This window comes from Parasteatoda tepidariorum, chromosome 4, assembly GCF_982258835.1.
Source record: "Parasteatoda tepidariorum strain Cologne lab strain chromosome 4, Ptep-v5.0, whole genome shotgun sequence".
NCBI lineage: Eukaryota > Metazoa > Arthropoda > Arachnida > Araneae > Theridiidae > Parasteatoda > Parasteatoda tepidariorum.
In genome coordinates, this window is record NC_141758.1 from 88121486 (window position 1) to 88147873 (window position 26388).

Sequence of the window (26388 nt, forward strand, 5' to 3'; positions counted from 1 at the left end):
ACAAATAAAAAATGTATATTTATTAATTAATAAATGATAAATAAAAATTTATAACAATACATACAATTTATATACAAAATTTAACAAATTTAACTTGAAATTTTAAGTTGAATGCTGATTTTCTGATGCATCTTTAGATAGATTTTTTACAATCATTCCAATATCTTTCAATACATTAGAAGGTGACAAAACTTCAGTGCATCCCAGAAATATCTAAAAAGCAATATACATATTTTTATTCAAATTTAATTATTTAAATTAAAATCAGACATTAGGTTATATTAATTCAGACTCAGAAATTCTTAACCTATCACTTCTAGTTTTCAAACATTAAAAATAGGTAAAAAAAAAAAACTTTTTAAATTCAATAATTTTGAATAGAGATATATCAATTGAGAAGAAATGGACCACAGGAAATTTCAAGACCAACCCTGACCAGTTCTAAAAAGAATTGGGTAAACAATCATCACTTGATTTACAAATTAATCCATTATTGAGTTGCTTATCAAGTAGCAAGAGACACTAATAGGGTACATGTTGCACAATTTAAAATATTTAGCTGTCAGAAATTAATAATGAACAATTTAAAACTCCAAAATAAAGTAACTTTAATTGTGATCAAGTAAAAGCTTCGTGTTTTTGAATATTAATATATTAACTATGTGATTGAATAAATATAATCTATATTAAGAAATAACATTTCCATTCAAGTATTTTTTGAGAAATAAATTTTATATATATGCGTAATTATTAATAGGGGTGCCATATTTTATAGCTTTTTAATATCGTTTAACGTTTAAATTTATATTTAACCATCAAATTCTTTTCTCAATAAACATACTTTTTAAATACCTCGAGCGAAATGCATTGAAAACTAATATTGCTTATTTTATTTTTCAGCAAGTCATATATTGATAAATAACTTTTAAAAAAAATGGGAAAAAAAGAACCATGTCAAATACAAATGTTTCTTAAAGAATATATATATAGCATGATAGTTTGAAGAACAGTACAGAACCCGTTATCCGGAAATCAGAAAACCAAAAACCCGAAACGAAATTCAATAAATTTTCCCGCCATTTAAAAAAAATTTTTTTTTTCCTCATAAGATTTTACAATAAAGCAGTAATACAATAAGGTTCAACAATGAAAAAAAAAAACGGCTTTTTGCAGCGATTCAGAAAACCGAAAAAATCAGTTATCCGGAATAGTGATGGTCCCGTTCGTTTCGGATAATCAGTTCCCTACTGTACTAATTTGAAATAACCAATAATTTTCTAGTCACTGTTTTGATTACCTTTCCTTAGTTTTTCATTTTCATACATTTAAAAAATATTCAACATTATTAAATATACATAAGAAACACAATTGAAAAGTTTTTGTAAATAAAGATCAAAGAAGACAGTTTAGAAGTCTTACTTCATTTTCTTTGTGACGAGAAGCATACTCATTAACAATTTTCATTTCTGATGGAGTAACTCCACCAAGTACAATGATGAATATGACGGAATTATCTCTTGGTTGAGGCTTATTGACATTCATGAATAAGCTAAAAAATTATTGCTTTGCATTTATATCATCATTTTATATATAAAAAAAGTTTGAAATTAAATTTCAAATCAAACAATTTCTACTTTTGATTTCAATTACAAAATAGCTTATTTGGAACAAGATTTATTAACATATATTTGATTAGTTTATCTTCTAATATTAAAAATCAAAAAGTATCTAACTTTTTTCAATTCAGCATGATAAAAAAATAATCATGAAGGTTTGAAGTGAATAATATAGACATAGTATTATGTTTAGAGTTATCGACATAGTACAAGATCATGTAATATATTTTAATTATCAATATATTATGCAGTGTGAGTATTTTTAAAAAAATAATCATGAAGGTTTGAAGTGAATAATATAGATATAGTATTACGTTTAGAGTTATCGACATAGTACAAGATTATGTAATATATTTTAATTATCAATATATTATGCAGTGTGAGTATTATTTTTTTGTAATTTATGAAAATAATTAATAACTAGTGTAGGAGTGTCCAACTATTATGCCAACAAAAATAGCTCCATTAAAAAAATTGGATTTTGGAGGCTACAATGAATACAGTTTCTACATTGATTCACATATTAAAAGACAACATTACTTAATATATTTCTATAGTAAATATATTAGGGAATGTGTGCTAATTTATCTTATATATTACTTATCTTGAACTTATAAATATTTTAATTAAATTTGTTTTAAACATGATTTGGTTAATGAAGACTTGTTTTTCGACAGCTCCAATTAGTACTTCGACATTTTGGAAATACAGTTACTGTGTTATTTTTTACTTTAGTTTGAAAAAAAAAACAATATCACTAAAATTCCTAATGCTTGTCACCTAGTTTTTTCTAATTGATCATGGGCTGGAAAACAAGTGTTTACAAGTGTCTCATGCATGCATAAAATTTATGCACAATAGTTTTATAAAATTTATAAATTTGGGATTTAGTAAACTAACAAGACAAACATGATTAAACATTAAACGAACAACTATAAACAAAGATAAGCTTAAATTTATGAAAAATTTTAAAGTAAAATTTTTTAACAGCAATTAACAAATAAAAATTGCAAAAATGTACCTGAAACCAGTTTTGATATAATTTGTGAGCCCAGCAGAATGAAATTCAAGATCAGGATTTTCTGGAAGATTTGAATCAAAAATGTCTTCAATAATTTGCTTAAGCAAAGGATTATATGAAGCCGGAAATGCAGGATTCGTAGATTTAAACAAGGTTCTGAAAACAATTATACAGTATATAAAATAAAAACAAAAACAATTAAAAGTGATTACTGAATCCTGCTTAAGGTAGAAAAAGCATTATGATAATTTTTTCTTTCAAAATATGTTAGATCTTACGTCATAATTTAGTAGTTATGCAAAATAGGTAATCACTAACTGCAGAAATTTCATAATATTTCTATTAATAATGTCAACAATTTGCAAATGAAACATTTTAATAATAGCATTAATTCTCTTAAGGCCTAATACATACTCTAGAAATCTTTAAAAAACTGTTCACATTTTTTATGATGTTTCGAAGGAAGAAAAAAAAAACATATATTTGAAAATGTTTTTAATTTTAGCAATGGAGAAACTTTCAAAATATTTTTAAAGTTATAATTTTTTCATGGAAAATTTTAGTTTAAACTCTGAGAAATATTTATGATTTTGAAATATTTAATTTTTAATTTTAAGCTTTGAATATAAATTTGTTAAGATAACAAGCTTTAAAGTGTTCTTTTTACGTGACAGTGAAAAATAAATAAATAAAGAAAAAAAAACTAGAATTTCATAAACATTAAGAGTTCACCTTTTTTAGCCATTTATACGATTTTGTATAATTTTCACATTCTTCACTTTTTTGTTAATATTTATTAAATTCAACATACTTCAGCAACTTTTCTGTGAATTCAATTCATAACTTCTATATATAAAAAAAAGTTAACCATTGAAAAAAGAAAAAAGGCATTTGTGAGTGTTTTTCTTTTTCCTTTCATAATAACAAAGTGTCATGAAATGAAAAGCTTAAAGTTAATTTTGCTACAATGTTATGAAAATGAACATTGTTTACTAAAAAACCATGAAAAATTATGTCTTTGTGAAAACTATTTTTGATGGAACATACAATGCACCCATATACAATTCTTTGAAATCAAAGATCAATTACATTTAGCACCAAAGTTATAAATGATGAGATAAAGGAATTTTTCAAGTTTCTCAGAACTTAATGTAGTTCCTTTATTTGTGAGAATTTTCTTTTATAAATGAGCAGTTGTTTCATTTCCACAATTAATTCCAAATATACAATGAAAGTTACAAAAAAAACATTAGGTGGTTTAAATTTTTAGCAGATTTGTTTTGAGCCAAGGCATGAGAACTGTATTTTAGAGATTATTGAGTGTCAAAAATATGAACCAATCAAAGAATAAAAGCAAAAAATTTTTTCATGAGAAGAGACAGTTATGCTCTATAAGGGACAAATAACTTACTTAGTGCATATCACTAATTATTTAGTTTCTGTAAAATGCATCTCTGTATTATAATTTAGTATGATATAAAAATAATTATGGTATAAGAAATGATATGAAAATAATTAGAAAGCAATTTAATTTAAAGCTATAGGCTGGAGGTATATATATTAAAAATATACATTTCGTATCTTTTTTCAGCAATTAATGAAATTAAAATCTTAAGAACTTACTTTATATCTAAACTTACTTATATCTTGAAAGTCTTCTTCGAATAGTACCAAGTCTCTTGAATATATTAAAGAGAGTTCTAACAGAGTTTAAAACATTTTCATCATCTTTTTCATCTTCATCCACTGGAAAATTAGAAAAAATTAGCAATAGTCCGTAAATGTAATGTTAATAAAGAATTTTTTCAAATTACGATTTTAAATTTGAAACCCTTATTCATTGAAAAGCGGTTATTAACTGCCGTTTTTGAGTAAGAGAATGTATTCTCCCAAAGAAAAAATAAGTCAACTCCCTGTTTTTTGCAAAATTTTGGGGATTTGAAAAGTGGACTTATACACCAGGATATAGAGTAAATAAATTAACTATAAAATAATTAAGATTCTTACCAAATACTGACAGTAAATCAACCATATTTTCATCTTGAAAAAATGTTTCCATCAAAGTAGCCTGTAAAAATAAAGTGAAAAAAAAAATAATAATTTCATGTTACAATATGATGCACTCAACTTCTAAAACACTGTTAAATTAAATTGCAAAAATTGTAGAATTTTTCAAGCTCCTACTGTATCGCAAATTAAAGTTACAAAAACTATAGAATTTCAGGAGATTCTTCAACAGAACATGACAAAAATTGCAATATTTTTTAGGTTTTTAAAATAGATAAAATTAACATGACATAGCATTGCAGAATGTTTTTTACCTCCCCCATACAGCAACGACATTCTATTATAATGAAGATGCATTAAGTCCTGTTTGTTAATCCATGGAAGCAATATTATTTTAATGCATATTAGAATGCCTGCACTCAATCATTCATTCGAATATAATGAACAAAATTTAATCATTTGATTAAGAAGAGTTCTAAATAACTCATTTAAACAATTATTTCCTTTGTTTTTACTGCAAAATAAAACACCCTGTATCTCTTTTGAATAAAGGAAGACTAAACCATAAATCCTTATCCACACTTTATGGTTATTCATAATATGTGTAACTTTCTTTTCAAAGAGTACTATAAATTTATCATTTTCTTTCGCGAAAATTATATTCACTCTTTTTTGTAAAATGTCAGTCCTCTTGTGTGGTTGATTTTCAAGTTAAAACATGCGGTCTTCACAGTTATCCTGATGTATGTTATTAACTGAAAACTGCAGCCCCGAATCAGCATGTTACACTTTCATGTATGAAGCACTTTTCATGTATGAAGTATCACTTTAAAGGGTACTTTAACATATAGTTCGATATTTTTTTGGTCTCATGATATAATAACCTCATGTTAAAACATCCATTTTCAACTGGACCAAAAGGGTGGATATCTAAGGTTGATTGTATAGAGCGAATGAATGTTTATTTATCTGATAATTAAACATAAAATAACTCCCACCCTAGTACAAAACAATGAGATAAAACCAAAAACAAAACAATGAGATAAAAATGCTGCATTACTTGCATAGCAGATTCATTAGCTAAGTCAGTTTCCCCAGATAACATGTAAAAAAATGCCAGGAAAATTATTATCTCTTCCATTTTGTAGTTCCTAAAAAAAAAAAAAATAGCTTAATTAAGACAATTAACATTGGATGAATATTATAAAAAAATATAAAAGCTTACACAAACCAAGGAACTAAGTTAAAAATGTAACAGTGATTATTTGAAAAATATTTTGTTTTAGCCAAAAGTAAACATTACAAATAGGTAAGAATAATGGAGATGTTTTTAAACATACCTATAGAAATTCCTTTTTTTTATTAGAATATATATACATGTTGAAATTCTTAATATCTTTTGAAAACTTCACTTTAGATAATATATTAAAAAATATGAGTTTCCAATGAATTAAATCTCACAAAAAAACTATCTTTTTCTAAAACTGGAGGTAATCTTTCCATTTGTATGGTAACTTAAAGTCTTATGCAATCTATACTTAGATGCCTAAACAAATGAAGTTAAGATGCTCCAGTAAATTTGGTATTAAGAAATTTAATAGAACATTTTTAGGCTTAGTGCTCTGTGGTTTCAGTAAGCTTAGCTTTTTTTCTTTACAGCAGAAACTATGATTAACAGGCAAAACAGTGAGGAATAAAGTTATAACAAAACAAGTTAGCGCCTCTAAGTTCTCTTTTTGATATAATACAGCTAAGCTAAACTTAAAAGCACGTTCAATTTTGTATTCATTCTGATGACTCTCAAGTGACAATGCATTAAATTTTTGTGATGATTCTGATGACTCTAAAGTGACAATTCATAAAATTTAACAGATTTTGAGCGAAGAAGCAATTTGAAACTAACAGATAAATAATTGATACAATCACAGAAATATAATAAATAATTATTTCTAACTAATAATTGTAGCTTACAATTTACAAAGAAATTTTCAAACAGCAAGCACTTTGCAACTTGTTCTGTAAGTATATTTTTTTTTCAATTTCAGGTGATTCATTTTACTTAAAAAGCAGTTCATATAGTTATTATAACCAATTTATTTAGTACATTTATTCATCTAGTAATCAATTCATTTTAATTAACTACAAGACAAACAACAGATTTCGAGAGAAGGAGCAATTTGAAACTAACATTAAAGTAATTGATACAATCACAGAAATATAATAAATAATTATTTCTAATTAATAATTGTAGCTTACAATTTACAAAGCAATTTTCAACCACAAGAAGAATTCCCTTTGTAACTTGCTCTATAAGTATTTTCTTTTTCAATTTCAGGGGATTCATTTTATTTAAAAAGCATTTCATATAGTGATTACAACCAATCTATTTAGTAAATTTATTCATCCAGTAATAAATTTATTTTGATTAACTATAAAACAACTAACAAATTTAAAAATATAATTTGTTTTAAAAAATTTATACAAATCTCACATTTCTTCTTTTTCAGTTATCATCTGCATTATATTGCTTAGAACCTCTTCACTCGATGTTGTTAAATATTGTAGCAAAGCTTTTTCAATAGCAGCTAAATTATCAACACCTTTTGAACTAGAAAATTCTAAAGCTTGAATCACTGCAAGTGTTTGTTGAAGAAGTCCAGTAAATTTAGCCATGACTTTTGGATTTTCCCTAAAAAGAAAAAAAATCAACAAAAAAAGTTAAAAAATTGAAATGTTTTACAATATAAATACATAATATAATTAGAAAAATAATAATAAATTGATGAAAAAAATAAAGTTCTCATCAGGACGTGTTTCTTTACGACAGCAAAAGAGACATTTCAAAATAAAGAATAGTTATCCTAAGATATAAATGTCACTCTTTATAATGCGTCTATGCCTCTAAAAAAATTAAATTTTAAATGAGTTTAAGATGAAAGTAGAAAAGCAGAAAACAAACTTACCAATATGAAGTAAAATAAAATAAATATGTGTTAAAATTAGATATACTAATCTAACAGTAAAAAAAAATTGCTAGGAAGAAAAAATAAAATGAAATTGATGAAGAATCCTTACAGTATACAAAAAGCTGTAGAGATCAAATCCTGTAACTTTGATTCAGTTAGTACATTTTTGCATTTCTTAAAGGTGTTCACCAATTCTTTTTCCTCTTTTAAATTAGCAAACTACTTCAAATTTAGTTTTCAGCCATTAACTTTCATTGTTTTCTAAAGATCATAAAAAAATAAAGTAACAACAAAGGAAAAATTGCTTATTATTAATTTTATGAACAAAACTGTCCTGATAAAGTACAATAAACACTTTGTAATTTTGCAACAATATTTGGATCAACGAACAAATGCCCATTGAATGGAAATAATGTCATAATTATAGAGGCATAACACTTACAAATGTGGCATTTAATAATAATTTTGTTAGTACTATTAATGAGGATAATAAAATACTTTAGATAATGATAAATTTGAATATAAACATGATAAGTTATAAAGATTTATTATATTTATTGAATATATTATTCTTTGAGATGATTAATTTCATTTGGATATAGAAAATAACCAATGTAAAAAACATGCAAATTAGTTAATAATATTAATAATATATATAATTAACAATAATAAATTATTAATCAATAATATATTAAGCAATTTTATATCATTAAAAACAATATTTCCTTAGTTAAAATAATTTTTTCATCATATATTCTAACATTTCCTCTTGATATTACATAGTTTTAATTTAGAGTTATTAAAACTTTTTCTTGCTGTCTAAGGATCTGGTATACCTGTTACCGTTAAAGTATAAAATGCAGTTATTTCATAGAATACCTAGTTATTCCATGAAATAACTGATCGTGTCCGCTAAAGTGTGTAATATGTTATTGATTTGACACTTTAACTAGTTATTCTATGTAATAACTAATGGGAGACAGTTAAAGTGTAAAATAAACAATTTATCTAAAATGAAATAACTAGGTATTCTATAAATAAAATAATGATAGACAATTAAAATGAAAAAGAAGCAACTTATCTAATTTATGCAGCGTATAAATGGTATTTCTGGAAACGTACCATAAAATCATTCGTTACAACAAGGATTACTAAAATGGCACTTGGAATTACAAAGAACATTATTTCTAAAACAAAAACATTTTTTGCTGACACACTGGGTTTTACACGAAAATTTTTTAAATCCCTGACCAGTGCCTAAACTTTGAGCTGTAGCAACCGACTGGAGCGATATTTCTACATCCGGTACTTCTTCGATTTTAATTAATTTTTGTTCGCAGACACTGAACTGGGATCGGGAATATAATTGTTTTATGCGGCCGTTTCTTGAGCCAAATTGGAAAAATCCTTCTTCGGTTATTTTTATGATGATAGCTAAAATAGATAAATGCAGTAGAGGTGGAAGGTAAATGCATTTGTCATGAGAGATATATGATATAGATTATTTTACACTTTGCAGATCGTTATTCCATGAAATACAAGAGAGTTTTACACTTTAACTGACACGATCAGTTATTTCATGGAATAACTAGATATTCTATAAAGTAACTGATTTCATACTTTAACGGTAACATATCTACTGTATTTAATAACATAATTCAAAGAAGTTTGGACAATTATTTTATGAATCATAAATATATTAGAATAGTCATGTAATAGGATTTTAACTTCTCTTAGTTACCCAACAACTATCAAATAATATATTATACAAAGAATAATATTCCTAACTGTCAAGTAAATTTCTATACTTACTTAAAACAGGTAACTTTTTTCTTTAAAATATCTGAGGTCAGACGTGAGCTTGCATCTACGTTAATACCCTCTTTACCGGCACATTCTACGATTTGACGATTCATTTCAATTAATGCTTCCTAAAATCATTTTAATTATGAGAATTTTTTAAAAAAAGAACTAAATAAACATTAAATCGAAAATTGATTTAATATCTTTTTAACCGTTACGTGGAAAATTTATACAAAGATTTCCCTACTAAATTTAGATTCTCCCATAAAGAAATGTGGGTAAAATAATTTTCCCCACACAGTATGCAACCGAGTTTAGAGTTGACAGTAAAAGGCATATTTCAATATGTTAACAAAAAGTTTTTATTATAAAAATAAAAATAGCAATTTTTTTTTGTATTATTTGGGGGACAAAAAGTATCCACTAAACAAAAAAAAATATGCATAATGCTCTTAATAAATACAATAAATCCAAACTACATGTTTTGTACATGTTAGAGAAATTTTTCATGGATTCAAACACCAAACCATTAATGATCATCATTAATGGTTTCAGTCATCAGTGGTTAATGGTCAATGACCATTAACCACTAAAATATGCGAGATTCTCGCGTTCTCGCGCGAGAATCTCGCATATTTTTTTTATATTCTCGCATTAAAAAATGATTACCGCGAGAAATTCGCGCATTCTATAAACCAATTTCAAAATTCGCGAATTTCTCGCATTTTGAAAAAAATTTCTCATTTGCGCCATTTACAATAAAATTCGTTTCACTTTTCTTCCTGGATCTTTTATTATTTTCAACATCTGTCCCATTATCTAGCTTCCCTATTTACCAGTATTGTTCAGAACCTTTAAGAACAACAGAGCACCATCCTTCCGAACCATGGAACCTCTTTCAGAACGCATTTCTCTGCAACCACGTGTTTACCGTAGGTAAGGTTACTTCATGTAAGACGTTCAAATTTTTTGCTCGTTAATGAAAGATGGACAAATGCCTTGTAAAGCCAATATCTTCTACTCCTAAACGGACAAATGTGGATAGAAACGATCAAAACCAAACAAATACGCATTTGAGCAACCTAATGAGAATAGCTGATGAAAAAGTAGATGTAGAACATTTTCCATATGATGATGCAGTAAAAATATTCAATGCTTTAAAAATTAGAAGATGTTAAAAATGCATTATAATTAAAGAAATGATTTTTTTTTTCAAGTCTCTTGGTGTTTTTTTTTTTTTTTAAATCTTTGAAATCTCACCCTGTTTTTGAGAAAGGGTGAGAAATTCTCACCCATTTTTTTTCTGAGATGAAAACACTGAATGATGGTATAGAAAATTTTTATTGATTTGAATTGCAATGCTTAGGGCAATACTCGCTCGGGTTTTAATAGAAGGTATGGAAAAATACATAACAAATCATAACTAAAAAGTCAATAAAAAATATAATTCAATTTTACAAAACCTATTTTATGTGTAGTTATAATACAGCCGTATCACCGTGGACTGGATGGAAGGCCACCAGACAAGCAAGTGCGCAATGGAGGGAGGGATCCTGGGTTAGAATCCCAGGGACAGACACTTTTTGACGCCCGGTGGCTGAGCGGTAGCGCTTCGCTCTGTCGTGCCACAGGCCCCTGGTTCTATCCTCGGGCCGGGCAAGGTTGACTCAGCCTTTCATCCCTTCAGTGGGTCGATAAATGAGTACCAAGCATGCTTGGGAACTAAACACTGGGGGTTTTGCATTCGGCTGACCACCTAACCGGAACATCTGCTCCTGCACCCCAGAGCCCAAAGGTCAAGAAAACTGAGATGGGCACAGTAGGCCTTGGCCCTCTTTGGGCTGTCCCGCCGCTGAGTTTAGTTTTAGTTTAGTAATAATACATGCACAAGCAAAATAGTGTAAAAAATACTAAAATTTAAAAACCTGTATTGTAAAATTTAATGCAAAATATCATTGATAAAACAATTCTTTTACTAAGTTATTTGAGAGTATGAAACAAATTGTATCAAAAGAAAATACAGAAAAATAATATCTTCATTAGAATGTTAATTTGCAAGCATTTCACTTTATTTTCCATCTTACAATTAGTCTTATATAAGACAGCTCTTTTTATATGAAACTGATCAAATCAGCCAAGGAAATTATCACATAATTTTCAACTAATTTGATTGAATTATTTCAAATTCACTGATATTTTTCACTGTAAGCAGAAAAATCAAAATGACTTTCTTTTAAAAAGTCAATATCAACACCTTTCATGAAGAATTTGTATAAAATGAGAGAAATTAAAATTAATTTTTTTCAGAATTTTTAAAAAATATGTACAAAAATATTATTTTATATTTAAATTGAAAAATAAAAAATGTTTATTCACTAGTTAACATTAAAAAACGCCAATGATTAAAAAATTCTTTTTTAATTTTCTAATAAATCTGGAATTTAAAAAAATTTAAAGCACAGCAAATTTGCATATCAAAAATAATAAAATGTTGTTTATTTTTTAAAGGTTTGAGTAAAATTTCAAAAAAGAACATATATAATTTAACAGCCATCATTGTTCTTAGTTCTTAGGAAATTATAAAACAAAGTAAAAAAGCAAATGAAAGGAAACAAACAAATATGTATGATTAGATTTCATTGTGTTCTTATAAGGTTGCACTGTATTGGACCAGGTATAAATGCTAATGCATAAGTGAATTAAAAAGCATGGATGCTCGTAGAATATGTTTTGCTAGATCCTGCATCTTCAAACAACAATCTGGTCTATTTTGTTGGTACTTTTAAGAAATATTTTTTTAATTACAATTTTTTCTTACAAAAAATAAATAAATAAAAAGATTTTAAACTATCAAGTTTTTTTAAAAGCTAAGCAACTGTTCCAATTATGATTGTTCTTTAGAAAATGAAACACTTTTCTAACACTCAATTTATGACATAAACATAAATTTAAAAAAGCACATGTCTCACAAAGATTTACATTTTATAATATGAATACTTCTTGGACTTCAAATCAAAAAAGAATATATTTTACAACATTTAAGAAGAAAAAACTTGATACTCATCACGTTTTTTAAAATTCAGAAAAATATTTATTTAAATAATCTAACGAGTTAAGCATGAAAAGTTGACAGAAAAATTTATGTTTAAGTAATTAACAATAATAAAAATTGAGAAGAACATACTCTTGGATTTTTGTACAAAATAGCATTTAAACAGGCTTCTGCATAAGAATCACTTTTATGAGCAATACAACCTGGAGCTAGCAAAGGTCTACCAAATACCATAGCACTGCAACAAAATAATGAATTGAAAATAATAAATCATAAAGTAACAGCTATAATGATCACATAGTTTTAAATTTAAGATTATGACAGGAAAAGAGAGACGGCTGCTTTTTTCTTTTCCGGAAATTTTTTTTTCCGTACAAACAACTTAAATTAAGATTTTGCAAGATGCATTAGAATAACACTTCTAAATTTTTAAAATCATTATAACTTATGCAAGTTTTACAAACTGAATTCAGAATAAGTTAAAAGATCTTAATACTTTTTGAATATATTCTGCAAAATAAATATAATTATTTAAGTTTTCATAATTTACAAAAATAATTATGAAAACACTGTAAAATAAAAATAAAGATTTTGCATTTTAAGAATCAATTATAATTTTATTTTTACTTTTTAAACTTATTTATTAGTAGTAAGATTCTTCAAATTTACAACACTATGATATGAAATGAAAAAAACTATCCCCAACTTTAAAAACTAGTAAACTGACCTGACCCTACACAAAAACATTGTTTTAACAGATTATTTTATATAATATTACTTCTCCTAAAAGTTACATAAAACATTACTTAAAATATAAAATAAAAATACCCATTATATATTCTAAATGAGTTTTATAACATTAAAACATAAAACATTTTTAAAATTAAAGATTTTGAAGCAAATACCTTTTACAAGCAGATAAATCTTCCATATTTACACAAACATCAAAAACATGTCCAGGAATATGAGGTAAAGATAACAGAACTTTATCTAACATTGTGTCATATGACTGACTCAAAGGGCCTGCTAGATCTAAAATTCGATCAACTACAATCAAAGAAGCTTTCTTTGAATAAGTCTAAAAATAAAAAACAAAAATTGGAATTATTATAAACAAATAAATTATAATTCCTTATAAAAAATACTGAATTAATTTCAAACAGAAATCTAAACAAAATTTTAATGAACAAAGCTGTTCTAATGTTGTTGTAAGCAACAGAACTTGAGTATAATGAATTATTTTAGCTGATAGAAATGATTTCCTATTTACAGAAGGACTTTCATTATCCAACGTATTTCATTTCATAAGACACTTTGTCATTTTTCTTAAACAAGTAAAAAGAATTTCAGTGCAGTTTCACCATTATTAAATTTTTAATAACCTAATTACTGCTGTGACAACAAATTCAAAATCTAGAGGGCAAAAAATAGCAATTAATTTGTTCAGATACAGTGTGCCTAGTCTTGGATTCCTCAAATCAAAGATATTATATACCAAAAACATTACATTAGAAAGTGGAACTTTTTGCTTTACAAGAACTAGTCTTTAAACTTTTTAGATCTGAGATGTATCTCATTACATATAATGCAATCAGGGTTGGCAAGTTCTTGACCCATAACAATTTTAATCATGATTTTTACGTTTGTGCCAAAAAACCTCTTTGTAAAAAAAAATATTTTTTTCTGGACATTTTTTTTTTACTTTAACTAGTTAACATTTAAACAAAAGGTAATTCAAATCTTAAAAGCATTAAATTTAGTTTTAAAAGATATTGGACAAAAAATGACTTAATATTATTAATAAAAATATAATAATGTATTTTTGAAATTCGAAAATGAAAAGTATGCAAAACTAGTCACTTGCGATCACATGCTTCATCTCAATAACCCTGGTTAGTAAAAATGCCTTTTCATATACAATTGTGCCTTGCATTGCCGTGAGTTTTCAATTAAATAAAAGTTTTAAAATTCGATAAAATAGCATCGATACTAGTTTACCTTTAGTTACAAATTTAGGATAAATATTCCAAGATTATACACAGATAACCAAGTGTATGGTAAAGGATATAGATCTTGAATGGATATCAGTAACAAAATATAATCTGTATGGTGCACAAATTTTTAAACATATTTTTGATATTTTATAAGTGCAAAATTCTGATTTATAGCTTTGTTGCACTTTTAATAATTCACTTAATAATAATTCATATTTTATAGTATATTAAAATAATTATGTAGACAATGGCAAAATTAGTTGTTAATCGTAAAGAAAATATTTAATTTATTGTACCACATAAGAAACATATTGCTTGCTGTATAACATAAAGAAAAAAACAAGTTTTTGACAGTTTTTACCTCTGTCATAACAAAAACCTTTTTTCGTCATCAGAAACACTACCGAGTAAAACTATGATGATCGTAGTTGCTAATGTGCTGTCAGACTAAATTTTCAACTTTTTTTTTAAGTCGAAATGAATTAAGTAGAAAATAAAAATCACGCCATGATATTTTCATATTATGATAGAAGAAGAATACACAGGTGTTTTACTTTAAAAACTTCATTATATTCACTACTTAATTTTAGAATAATTTTACTAAAATATTAATTCTTAAAAAATCAAGCCTTCTTGAAAAAAGTCTCTCAATTTTTAAGGATTTCAATTTTTCAATATTACATAGGTTTAAGAAATAAAAATATATATATATACATTAGAATCATAAAATTCTAAAGCAGATGTATTTACTAAATCACTTGCGATTTACTAAAAATGATGCTTATTAAAATTTTTTAACATGAAAAATACTTACTGATTTCTTTTTCTGTTGTTGAGAAATACTTTCCAATTCAGATGCAAGTAAATAACTCAATGGTCCAAGAGAATAAAAATCACCTTTAACTTGAAATGTATCCAACAGAGAATTGAGAAAATATGCTAATATCTAAAAATTTTGAAAAAAAAAAGATAATTATAAATAAGGAAAAAAGCATAATAAATATAATTTCAGACATACAGTAAATAAATACATTGTGCTATCAGTTATGTTTAAAAATATCCCTGAAAACACGAAAAGTTTGAATGGGAAATCAATGCAAATTTATGTATTTATATGTATTTAAAACCTTTCCTACCTATTTATGCTAGTAATAAGTCAAATTAAAAAATAAATAAATACACAGAATCATACATTCAATATTAAAGCAGTAAGAAACTTGGCAAGTTATAACCATGTTTATAAGACTTAAATAAAAATAAATAATTGAAAATTCTAAAAAAAACTTTTGTTGAATGAACAGCAATTTAGAGTAAAAATTATTTAAAAACATTCTATCATCTAATCGCCACTAAGAAGACAAGCTAAAAAGAAAAAGAAACTTTTTGGAAGGAAATATTTTAAAAAGAAAGCTTGTATTTCATTAGTACAATTAATAACTTTTTCCAAAAATTAAAAAAAAAAAAAAACTTCTATCCACTATAGTTACTAGTTTAATTAAAAATTAAGAAAAAATACTAACTTCTTTTAACATAATAAGTAATATTCGAAAAGAGAGTATATGGCTAGTGATCACCATAACCCTGTCCTGTTCAAATTTTTAGAAATTATGTGATAATCTAATAAAATAATTTAGAGCATATTCTATTAAAACATAAAAAAAAAAGAATTGCACACTGCATTTTAAATTAATTACTAATAAAAGAGATATTTCATTCCAATGAAACATATACAGGAGTCTGTCTAGGTTTTTCTGAGAGGTACCTATTTTGTGAAAATTTAAACATAATTTGTGAAAAATAAAAAATTTTATTATAAAATCCACAAAAAAATATGGATTTATCGTTTCTTAAGGGATACAAAAATAAAATTTAAAGAAAAATTATTTTGTGAAACTACAATTTTTCCTAAAGTTGAATTTGTGAAATTTGGCCTGGACAGACCCCCGATATCACACTCATTAATTAAAAATTACAAGATTATAAACATAGGCAGCCCAATAAATTTTCTCCATAAATTTATGATTCAAACAAATCAAAAATAGATTACATATTTAAAATATGTTGGAAGTACCATGTTCCATGTTTGAACATGAACCATGAGAGCGCCTTTTCCTCAAAATATTGAGTTGATGACACCATTGATATCTTTTTCGAAAAAGCCAAGGATGATCAGGTGTAACTCTCCAAAGGCTTGAATTTTATTCATTGAAATGGCTGCTTTTAAACTTTCACAATTCTTCCCGGAAAAAAAATTTTCTAAATAATTTTTAGATATCTTTTACATAAAAATGATATTCAGGAAATTATTTTGTTAAAAAATAAATATACCATATGAAACATTAACAGTTCTAAAAATAAAAAAATAGTTTTGTTTAATTATAAATAAAGCATCTAAATTTCTTAATGAAAGATTTCTTTTTGTTTTCTTAAGAAATAATATGGAAAGAATTCTTTAAGTTTTTAAACATTTTTGGGGAGAGGTATGTGTCCTTATAGGCTCCCTCTCTTAATGCTGTTATCGTATATTTATATCTATACAGAGAAAGCAATATAAAAATTAGAAAAAAAATACATATTCATTTTCTGTGATTTCATATTTATATTACCTTAGCTTATAAATAACTTTATAAAAAATATTACCTTAATAGAAGATTCCATTTCTGGATTTAGTAACTTAAGAGAAAGCTCTTCAGTTCTCTGAAAAATAAAATTTAATATTAAAGTAAATTATGAATCTGTAATAACAACATTTCAGAGCAAAAAGAATTCATTCACTTTACTATGATCTACAAAGTTTGGGGGTGACATTGTTACGAATTAATTCTTTTTGGCGGCGTCAATTCGTCGCCAATCAAATTATATTTTTTTTGTCAGTTGTTCTCGATACACTCATGCCTGAAGGAGCATTTCTTGAAAGCTCCTATTTCTCATATTTTGTTGTTTTGTTTCAGTCTAATTATTACTTTTTTCATTGTTAAGTTTATTAATAAATATAAAAGCACATATTAATTGTTTTCTTACTGACCAGGGCATCAAATGGTAGAGATATACGCATATCCCGAAACTCGAAATAGATTTTCTATCATTTTTTGGTGCCGAAACCCGGGAATTTTGGACTTTAATTTGTGCTTCATTCTGGATTAATTACTTTCTTGAAATTTTAGAAAACTTGAACTTACAGGTACTGTACTTTTATTTATTTACAATCTCGAAATGGAAACTATTGATAAACTTAAAGCAAAACGAAAGATTGCTAGAACTAATTGTACTAAGTTAATTACGAAAATTGACACATTTGAACAGAATCTCAATTTTGAAGATGAAATTCATCAGAAACAATTATCAGAATATTTACTTGATCTCGAAGAAAAACAAACTGAGCTAAAAAACCTTAATGAATCAATTGAGGAACTAATCACGGATAATGATGTTTTTGAAACAGAAATTAAAAATTCTATGGAATATGATGAAAACATAGGTGACTCCAAAATGAAAATTAAACTGTTGTTAACAAAGTTTAAAATAAAAGAATCAGTTGCCAATAATATTGTTAATGTTCCAAATGTTAATGTTTCGAATGTTAATGATAGTAAAAATATTCCGATTTCTATTAATTTGCCTAAACTTAACATTCCAACTTTTAATGGTGATTCAACTACATTTTTAAAATTTTTTAATAGTTTCAGTAGTGCTATAGATTCTAATGAATCATTAAGTAATGTTAATAAATTTATTTATTTAAAATCTTTTCTTTCTGGGGATGCTTATAAAACAGTAGCAGGTTTCGCTTTAACAGAAGAAAATTATAAATCGTGTTTGACCTTGCTAAAAGATAGATATGGAAAATCGGAACATTTAATTAATTGTTTTGTAAATAAACTCTTGGAAATCGAACCAGTTAAATCTTCTTCAAATATTCAGGGGCTTAGGCATTTGTATGATGAAAGTGAAATCAGTATAAGAAATTTACAATCTATGGGTGTAGCATCAGATAATTTTGGTCATTTATTAATTCCGATTTTATTAAAACAATTGCCCCATAACTTAATAGTAGAATATCATCATAAAAGAGATCATAATAAATCGGGCGATATTAGTGAATTAATGAAATTCATAAAATTTGAAATTGAATCTCGAGAAGCAGCTAATGCAGTTTCTGTGATTTCTATGAAAACTCACGAACCAGCTAGATTAAAAAACGAAACTAGATATCCTAAAAACAGAAATATTCCTACATCAGCCGCTTTAAATACAATTGTTAAAAATTCTTGCATTTTTTGTAATTCATACTCGCATACAGGGTTAAAATGCAAAACCTTTACTGATGAACAGAAACGTTTTAAATTAAAAAAGGAAGGACGCTGTTACAAATGTTTTTATAAAAACCATTTGCTAAATCAGTGTAAAGTTAAAATCAAACCTTGTGAAATATGTCAAAGTTTTCAACATAATTTATTGTTTTGCCCAAAGTTAAAAAGTAACAATTTATTACAAACTTCTTCCCCAGATAAAACCGAAACTATTCAAATTCAAGAGAATCAAGCGGTTATGTCTTCTGTTTTCAAACCTAATCAATCATTGAATAATACAACTTTATTGCACACTGCTAGAGTTCATGTCGAAAATGGATCTAAAAAATTAATAGCTCGAATACTTTTTGATTCTGCTTCTCAAAAATCTTTTATTCGAAAAGATTTGGCTAAAGCATTAAACGCGAAAAGTTTAAGAAAAGAAAAACTTTTTGTTTACACATTTTCAAATCGAAATCCTTCGGAAAAGGAATACGAATGTGTTAATATCACATTACGCAGTAGGTTTCCCCCCTACTCAAGTATAAATATTGAAGCATTAATTACCGAGGAAATATGCGCTGCTCAATTATATGCAGAATTTGATCCCCAATTAATAGAAACTTTACTTTCTCAAGGATTTAAAATCGCTGATTCATGGGATGATAAGAAACCCATTCAAATATTGTTAGGTGCTGATTTCTTATATTCTACTTTAAAGGGTGAGTTATTGAAAATAGGCAATAAATTATTCCTTCAGCCGACGTTGTTTGGAGATTCTTTAGTAGGTCAGGTGCCAGATGGTCCTTTTAAGGGTTCAGCTTTTTGTTTTAACATTTGTTGCACTTTAGCAGATACAACTGTAAATGATTTGTCATGTTTATGGAATATTGAATCATTTCTCACTACTAAAGAGTTAGGAAATAAAATGAACTCGGATCATCTAATTAATTTTGAAAACAAGTTGCGGTTTGAAAATGGAAGATATGAGGCGCCGCTTTTATGGAAATCTGAGACAGCTCGTGAAAATTTATGCGATAATTTTGAGATCGCGGAAAAAAGATTTTGTTTACTAGAAAGGAGATTTAACGCTGACGAATTTTTATTTGAAAGATATAATGAAGTTATGAAAGAACAATTAAAAGAAGGGATTATCGAAACTTGTAATTCTAATTGTTTTGTGGGCTATACAATGCCGCATAGGGATGTTTTTAAAGAAAATGCTTCCAGTACAAAAACAAGAATAGTTTATGATGCCAGTAGTAAATGCGGAAATAATTTAAGTCTTAACGAATGTCTTATATCCGGCGATAATTTATATGCTAATCTTGTAGATATAATTTTAAAATTTAGGGAACATAAAATCGGATTTTGCGGAGATATTGCTCGAGCTTTTTTACAAATACAAGTTCTGGAATTTGATAGAAATTATTTATGTTTTATCTATTATAAGGATTGCAATAAAACTCAACCCCCTACAATGTTTCATTTTAATAGACACTGTTTTGGAGTCACCTGTTCACCTTTTGTTTTGGCAGCAACTATCAAAACTCATATTAAAGCTTATAAAAATGCGCATCCTCTTGCATATGAAATGCTGAATAATTTCTTCTATGTTGATGATCTGTTTTATGGAAGTTCTTCTGTAGAAGAAGCCTTTCAGTTATCAACAGATGCTGTTTCTATTTTAAAGGATGCAAATATGACTATGAGAAAATTTGACACTAACTCGAAAGAACTTAAAAATTTGTGGAAAAACTCTAATTCCGAAATAGGAATTAATGAAGACCCTGATTCTCATTTAAAAGTTTTAGGACTTAAATGGAATAATGAAAGTGATATTCTCGAACTTGATTTAAGGTCTTTGTTGTCAAATTTAAATGCAAATAAATGCACGAAACGGAATGTTCTTCATATTGCTGCCAAAATATTTGATCCATCTGGATTTATTTCCCCCATTTTGATTCGTGTTAAAAGCATTTTACAAGAATTATGGCAACTTGGAATCGATTGGGACGATGAGTTTAGTGGTGAATTAAAGGACAAATGGATAATATGGTGCGATGAGATTAATGAACTTCAGAACTTGAATATTCCTCGATATTATTTTCCCGATTTAAATTTAGTAGACAAAGACGTGCAACTGCACGTGTTTTCCGATGCTACACTGAAGTCTTTTGGAGCTGTAGCATACTTCAGGTACAAAACATCTAGAAGTACTTTTAGTACTAGTTTTGTAATTTCTAAGTCCAGAGTAGCACCCCTTAAGAAATTAACTCTACCCAGATTGGAGTTAATGGGAGCTATCATAGCCGCAAGAATGGTGAAACATCTCAAGGAACTATTTAAAAATCTTGATAAAATATCTTTGTGGTGTGACTCGACGATTGTGCTGCACTGGATTAAAGGCTCTGCGTCCAAATGGAAGCAATTTGTGTCCAATAGGGTCACAGAAATCCAAGCAATCACAGATCCTAGTGTTTGGAGACATTGCACAGGCAAAGATAACCCAGCAGATCTCTTAACCAGGGGAATTTCTTGCAAGGACCTGATTTCTTCAAGAAAATGGTTTCATGGCCCCGCATGGTTAAGTAACTCAGAAGACACATGGTCATGTAATCAAGAGTCTGAAATTGAAGCTGACATTGTAGAGTTGGAATCCGAATCCAGACCGAAAGTTTTGGTTTCGTCAACAATTGTTTCTGCCAAGTTAATAGATCCTGATAGATATAGCAGTTTAAGAAAACTATTAAGAGTAACTGCTTGGGTACTCCGTTTCGTCCACCTGTTAAAAACAAAACTTCAACCGAAGGGTCCCCTTACTTCCGATGAACTTAACAGAGCGGAGCTATTTTGGATAAAATATGTTCAAAATGAAGCGTTCCACGAGGATAAAAATAACTTGATTGCAAAGAAACCCCTTTCTAAAGACTCAAAACTGCTTTGCTTAAACCCATTTCTTGATCAAGAAGGTGTCTTACGTGTCACTGGACGCTTAGGCAAGACTGATTTATCAATGAATGAAAAACATCCTGTGATACTTCCAGCTAAATCCAAATTAACAGAGCTGTTAATTTGGGATTCCCATGAAAGAGTCTTCCATTCTAGTGTCTCTCACACGTTAGTGCAAGCGAGAGAAAAATACTGGATTTTAAAAGCTAGACAAACAGTAAAATCACTACTCAGGAAATGTGTAATTTGTAGAAGATTCAATTCTTCTCCCGGAGACCAAGTTGTAGCACCGCTGCCAGTTGAACGAGTGGAGCAATCTTCTCCGTTTTCCGTCATTGGAGTGGACTTTGCTGGTCCTCTCTTTGTTAAAAACAGTGAAAGTAAGCAATACATCCTATTGATTACATGTGCAGTGACAAGGAGTGTTCATCTTGAGCTAGTGGGAAATTTATCAACAGATACTTTTCTCCTAGCCTTTCGCCGTTTCATTGCTCGACGTGGTTTACCATCGATAGTGTTTTCTGATAATGCGCATACCTTCAAACGTGCTGAATTGGAAATAAAGTTGATGTGGTCAATTTTGAATGATACAAAGATGAAAGAATTTTGTGCCTATAATTGTATTAAATGGAAATACATCGTTGAGAGAGCTGCCTGGTGGGGCGGTTTTTACGAACGCATGGTTAGATCTGTAAAAGTTGCTCTTCGGAAAACCCTAGGTAAATCATCCCTAACTATTGAACAATTGATAACTGTTCTTTTCGAAATTGAGGCGATGATAAATTCTCGCCCAATAACTTATGTTGGAAGTAATGCAGAAGAGCCAAATGCCTTAACTCCGGCTCACTTTCTTTTAGGTAAAAGAATAACATCTTTACCCCCGGTAAGACTTCACCTTGATACAAACCTCTCTTCTAGGAAAAACCTAATTAGAGCTTACAATTATAGAGAAAAATTAATGAGAAATTTTTGGTCTCGTTGGAAGAATGAATATCTTCTAAATTTAAGATTGATTAATTCAAATTTAGTTAAGGGTAATATCCCTCCATTTAAGATTAACGATATTGTTTTGATTAAAGAAGATCATTTGCCTAGAAATTTTTGGAAATTAGGTAGAATAATTGAATTATTTCCTGGGAGAGATGGCAAGGTGAGGGCTTGCGAGGTAAAAACTGAATCTTCAGTTCTTAAACGCCCTGTACAATTATTGTACAATTTAGAAATTGCAAACTGAAGTTCAAATTTATTAATATTATTATTTGAAATAATTAATTGGCATATCATAATGTTATTGATGTTTAAAAAAATATGTAAATAAATATCTAGAATTGCATTTTTTAATTTTATAATATTTAGTTAATGCAAATGCTTTAACTAATAATTTCTTGATTTACTGTATTAAATGTTGTTCGTTAAACAATATTTTTCTTGATAACTTTCATTGAATTTTACTGGTTATATTTCTGAACTGAATATGCAGTGAAATTTAGATTTTTGATTACTTTATTATTCTTATATATATTCTTATTCTCGTATTTGTATATGAAAAAAGTGTTTTATAAGTGTTTAATTATCTTGAATGTTTAATATTGTTCTCCAGAATTATTGTATGAAAATTTATTTTACCAAAAATTTTTTAATTTTTTTATAATAGTTTTATGTTTTTAATTAGAGCATAAAATAAGATTTGTTTTGTTGTATTTTTGAATTCAGCTCTAAAATTTGAATGTTGATGTTACAAAACTTTTTGAATATTTGCAATTTGAAATATTGTAATTGAAAATTCTTTAATCGAACTTCTCTTTTTTTATGGTATATTGTATTTTTAACAATTTTGATGAACCCCCATGGTTCATGGGGGGGCTGTGTGTTACGAATTAATTCTTTTTGGCGGCGTCAATTCGTCGCCAATCAAATTATATTTTTTTTGTCAGTTGTTCTCGATACACTCATGCCTGAAGGAGCATTTCTTGAAAGCTCCTATTTCTCATATTTTGTTGTTTTGTTTCAGTCTAATTATTACTTTTTTCATTGTTAAGTTTATTAATAAATATAAAAGCACATATTAATTGTTTTCTTACTGACCAGGGCATCAAATGGTAGAGATATACGCATATCCCGAAACTCGAAATAGATTTTCTATCATTTTTTGGTGCCGAAACCCGGGAATTTTGGACTTTAATTTGTGCTTCATTCTGGATTAATTACTTTCTTGAAATTTTAGAAAACTTGAACTTACAGGTACTGTACTTTTATTTATTTACAATCTCGAAATGGAAACTATTGATAAACTTAAAGCAAAACGAAAGATTGCTAGAACTAATTGTACTAAGTTAATTACGAAAATTGACACATATTAATTGTCATATTAAAGCACATATTAATTGTTTTCTTACTGACCAGGGCATCAAATGGTAGAGATATACGCATATCCCGAAACTCGAAATAGATTTTCTATCAGACATAGCAGTAAGCCATATTTTTTGAATGACGGAATTTTCCCATCTAATAGTTCCATAGCATTGATTTTAAAACGTTTTTTTATAAGTTTTTGGAATTTCCACTAGATAATATTACAGTACACCAAAACATCTTATTGCTTAGATGAAATTTGTGTTTTGAACCCAAAGATGTAAAATCCACAAACTTGATCAAGGTATATTGAAATCAATTTAAACAAGAGGAAAGGTTATACAAAACATAAACTGTGAATTTCTAATCACAAAATGAAAGTATATAAAATTAAAAGTAAGCCAATAGTATTATTTACTAATAATTTTAAAGGCTGTCAAGTTTATTGCCTGCAATTTTGATTTTTCAAATAATTTTTGTTTTATAAGTCTCAGTTTTCATTTTGAGAAGTTTTTAGAGCTGCTACATAGCATTTAGAAATCGAAACACACTGAATATTGTTATTACAGAGTGCCTTGAGAATAATAATAGATTTCTGCCTAATATTCAGTTTTTTCTTTCAAAACAGTACATATAAAATTATCTATTCTTTGTGCAATTGTTTAAATTCACTATAATAATAATAATAACAATGCATGAATCAGAAGCAGAACTTGCAAGTTTTTAATGCATGGTGGTTTTTATCAGCTTTTACTATGGTTTTTATTGTCATGACCAAAAACATCTTTGCCAAAAACACATATCTTAATTTTATTTTAACTAATTAAAGTTTAAATAAAAAGTATCACAAAACTTCACCCCTGTTGTGTTAAAAACCACGTTTTGACTTCAAAAACACAAATCTAATCAGAAAATAATAATAGAACTTCTTTGATTTTAATGCTAATGCATGTTAAAATTGTGTTCAGTTACAGTAATATACAATTAACACAAAATTAACTAATACAATTATTTATTAAAGTAACTCACTTTTCGGTTCATTTCCAATAAACCACATTCAGAAAGAGAAAATCTTTGAGTAAAGGAGGGCATGACGAAAACATTTTGAGACACATGGTAAGTGAATAAAGGAATATGACATACATTAGCTGTGAAATTCTGCAAAAAGAAAAATAATACAATGATTAAGATATTGCATTTTTACAACAATAAGTTGACAAATAATATCAATCACTTAATGTAGTAAGAATTATTTTATTTAGCTTAAGTCACACAAGTAGCTATAAACTATACTTTACATACATCCAACAAAAAAAAGCTAATAAAACATAACATTTAATTAAACAAACACCTTAATTCTTAATCCTTATGAACTAAGGCAGTGGTTCCTAATTTTTTCGGCTACAGAACTCTATATGATAAATCTTTCTTTAGCAGAATCTCGATAATATAAAATAAAGACAATTGGGAATGTATTAAACAATAAAAGGCTGCTTTATTTTTAAAAATATTTGAATGTGATGTTTGTGAATGAAATGTTTTCATAGTTTTGTCAATAATAATTTGCAATTAAATTTTACACCCTATAGGTGAATTCGTAGTTTTGGACTAAATCTAGTCTAGCTGAGTTTGTTTATGATGTATAAACATAAGCTGAAACTGAATAAAATAAGTTGAATTATGGTTTTCATTGAAATGAAAACTTAAAAGAACTGCTGATTTGAAAATAGTTATTACACAGTAAAAAACTATCCAAACTGTTGTATGAAGGAACACTTTACTCCGAGTTGACAACAAATCGAGTGCTCATATACAATTTAAATCTAAATACTTAAAATCAAATAATAATAACCTTACACCAAACTCTTGCGCTTTCACATCATCATACAAGAATCATTTCACTCCCTAAAATATCAACGTTGGCACATTTTGAATATAAAAAATTTAATAAATATCAACATCAGTTTGTTTGTAATCTAGAATGAGTTGACGAGAATTTGTTCTTGCCTTAGCTGATTTTCATAAACATAAACAAAAAATTACCATTAAAATAATTGTGTAATAAAATTAATAATTATTAAATTTTTAAATCTGTATTAAAAGAATATATAGTGTAAAATTTCTATCCTCTTTAATCTATTAAGTTAGTTTAAACTTGTTTTAATGTTCCTACTGTGATATGCATACGTTTGATTACCAAACAAATCTATTTTAAGAAATAGTGTATATTATTAAGAATCAGTCAAGAAGAGAATATTAAGAAATTTTCCCTCGAATCCACAATAGCAAAACGAACAACAAAATTTTACATATAACAATAAACATAAAAAATAGAC

At 27.2% G+C, this 26388-nt stretch overlaps 1 protein-coding gene across 4 annotated transcripts in view; it reads right to left on the reverse strand.

Moving 5' to 3' along the window:
- Positions 1–26388, reverse strand: part of LOC107442912 (sec1 family domain-containing protein 2) — a 38937-nt gene continuing 12549 nt past the window's right edge. For all 4 annotated transcript variants that reach the window (XM_087161576.1, XM_087161573.1, XM_087161575.1 and 1 more), the window contains exons 3-15: positions 25082–25210; positions 17100–17156; positions 15274–15405; positions 13371–13543; positions 12598–12703; positions 9423–9541; positions 7136–7333; positions 5705–5795; positions 4645–4705; positions 4278–4383; positions 2638–2793; positions 1420–1549; positions 1–213 (exon numbers count right to left, since the gene is read on the reverse strand). In XM_087161576.1, coding sequence (XP_087017702.1) covers positions 103–213; positions 1420–1549; positions 2638–2793; positions 4278–4383; positions 4645–4705; positions 5705–5795; positions 7136–7333; positions 9423–9541; positions 12598–12703; positions 13371–13543; positions 15274–15405; positions 17100–17156; positions 25082–25210 — 1569 coding nt within the window. In that variant the 3' untranslated portion in view covers positions 1–102. The remainder of the gene's footprint in view (positions 214–1419; positions 1550–2637; positions 2794–4277; positions 4384–4644; positions 4706–5704; positions 5796–7135; positions 7334–9422; positions 9542–12597; positions 12704–13370; positions 13544–15273; positions 15406–17099; positions 17157–25081; positions 25211–26388) is intronic.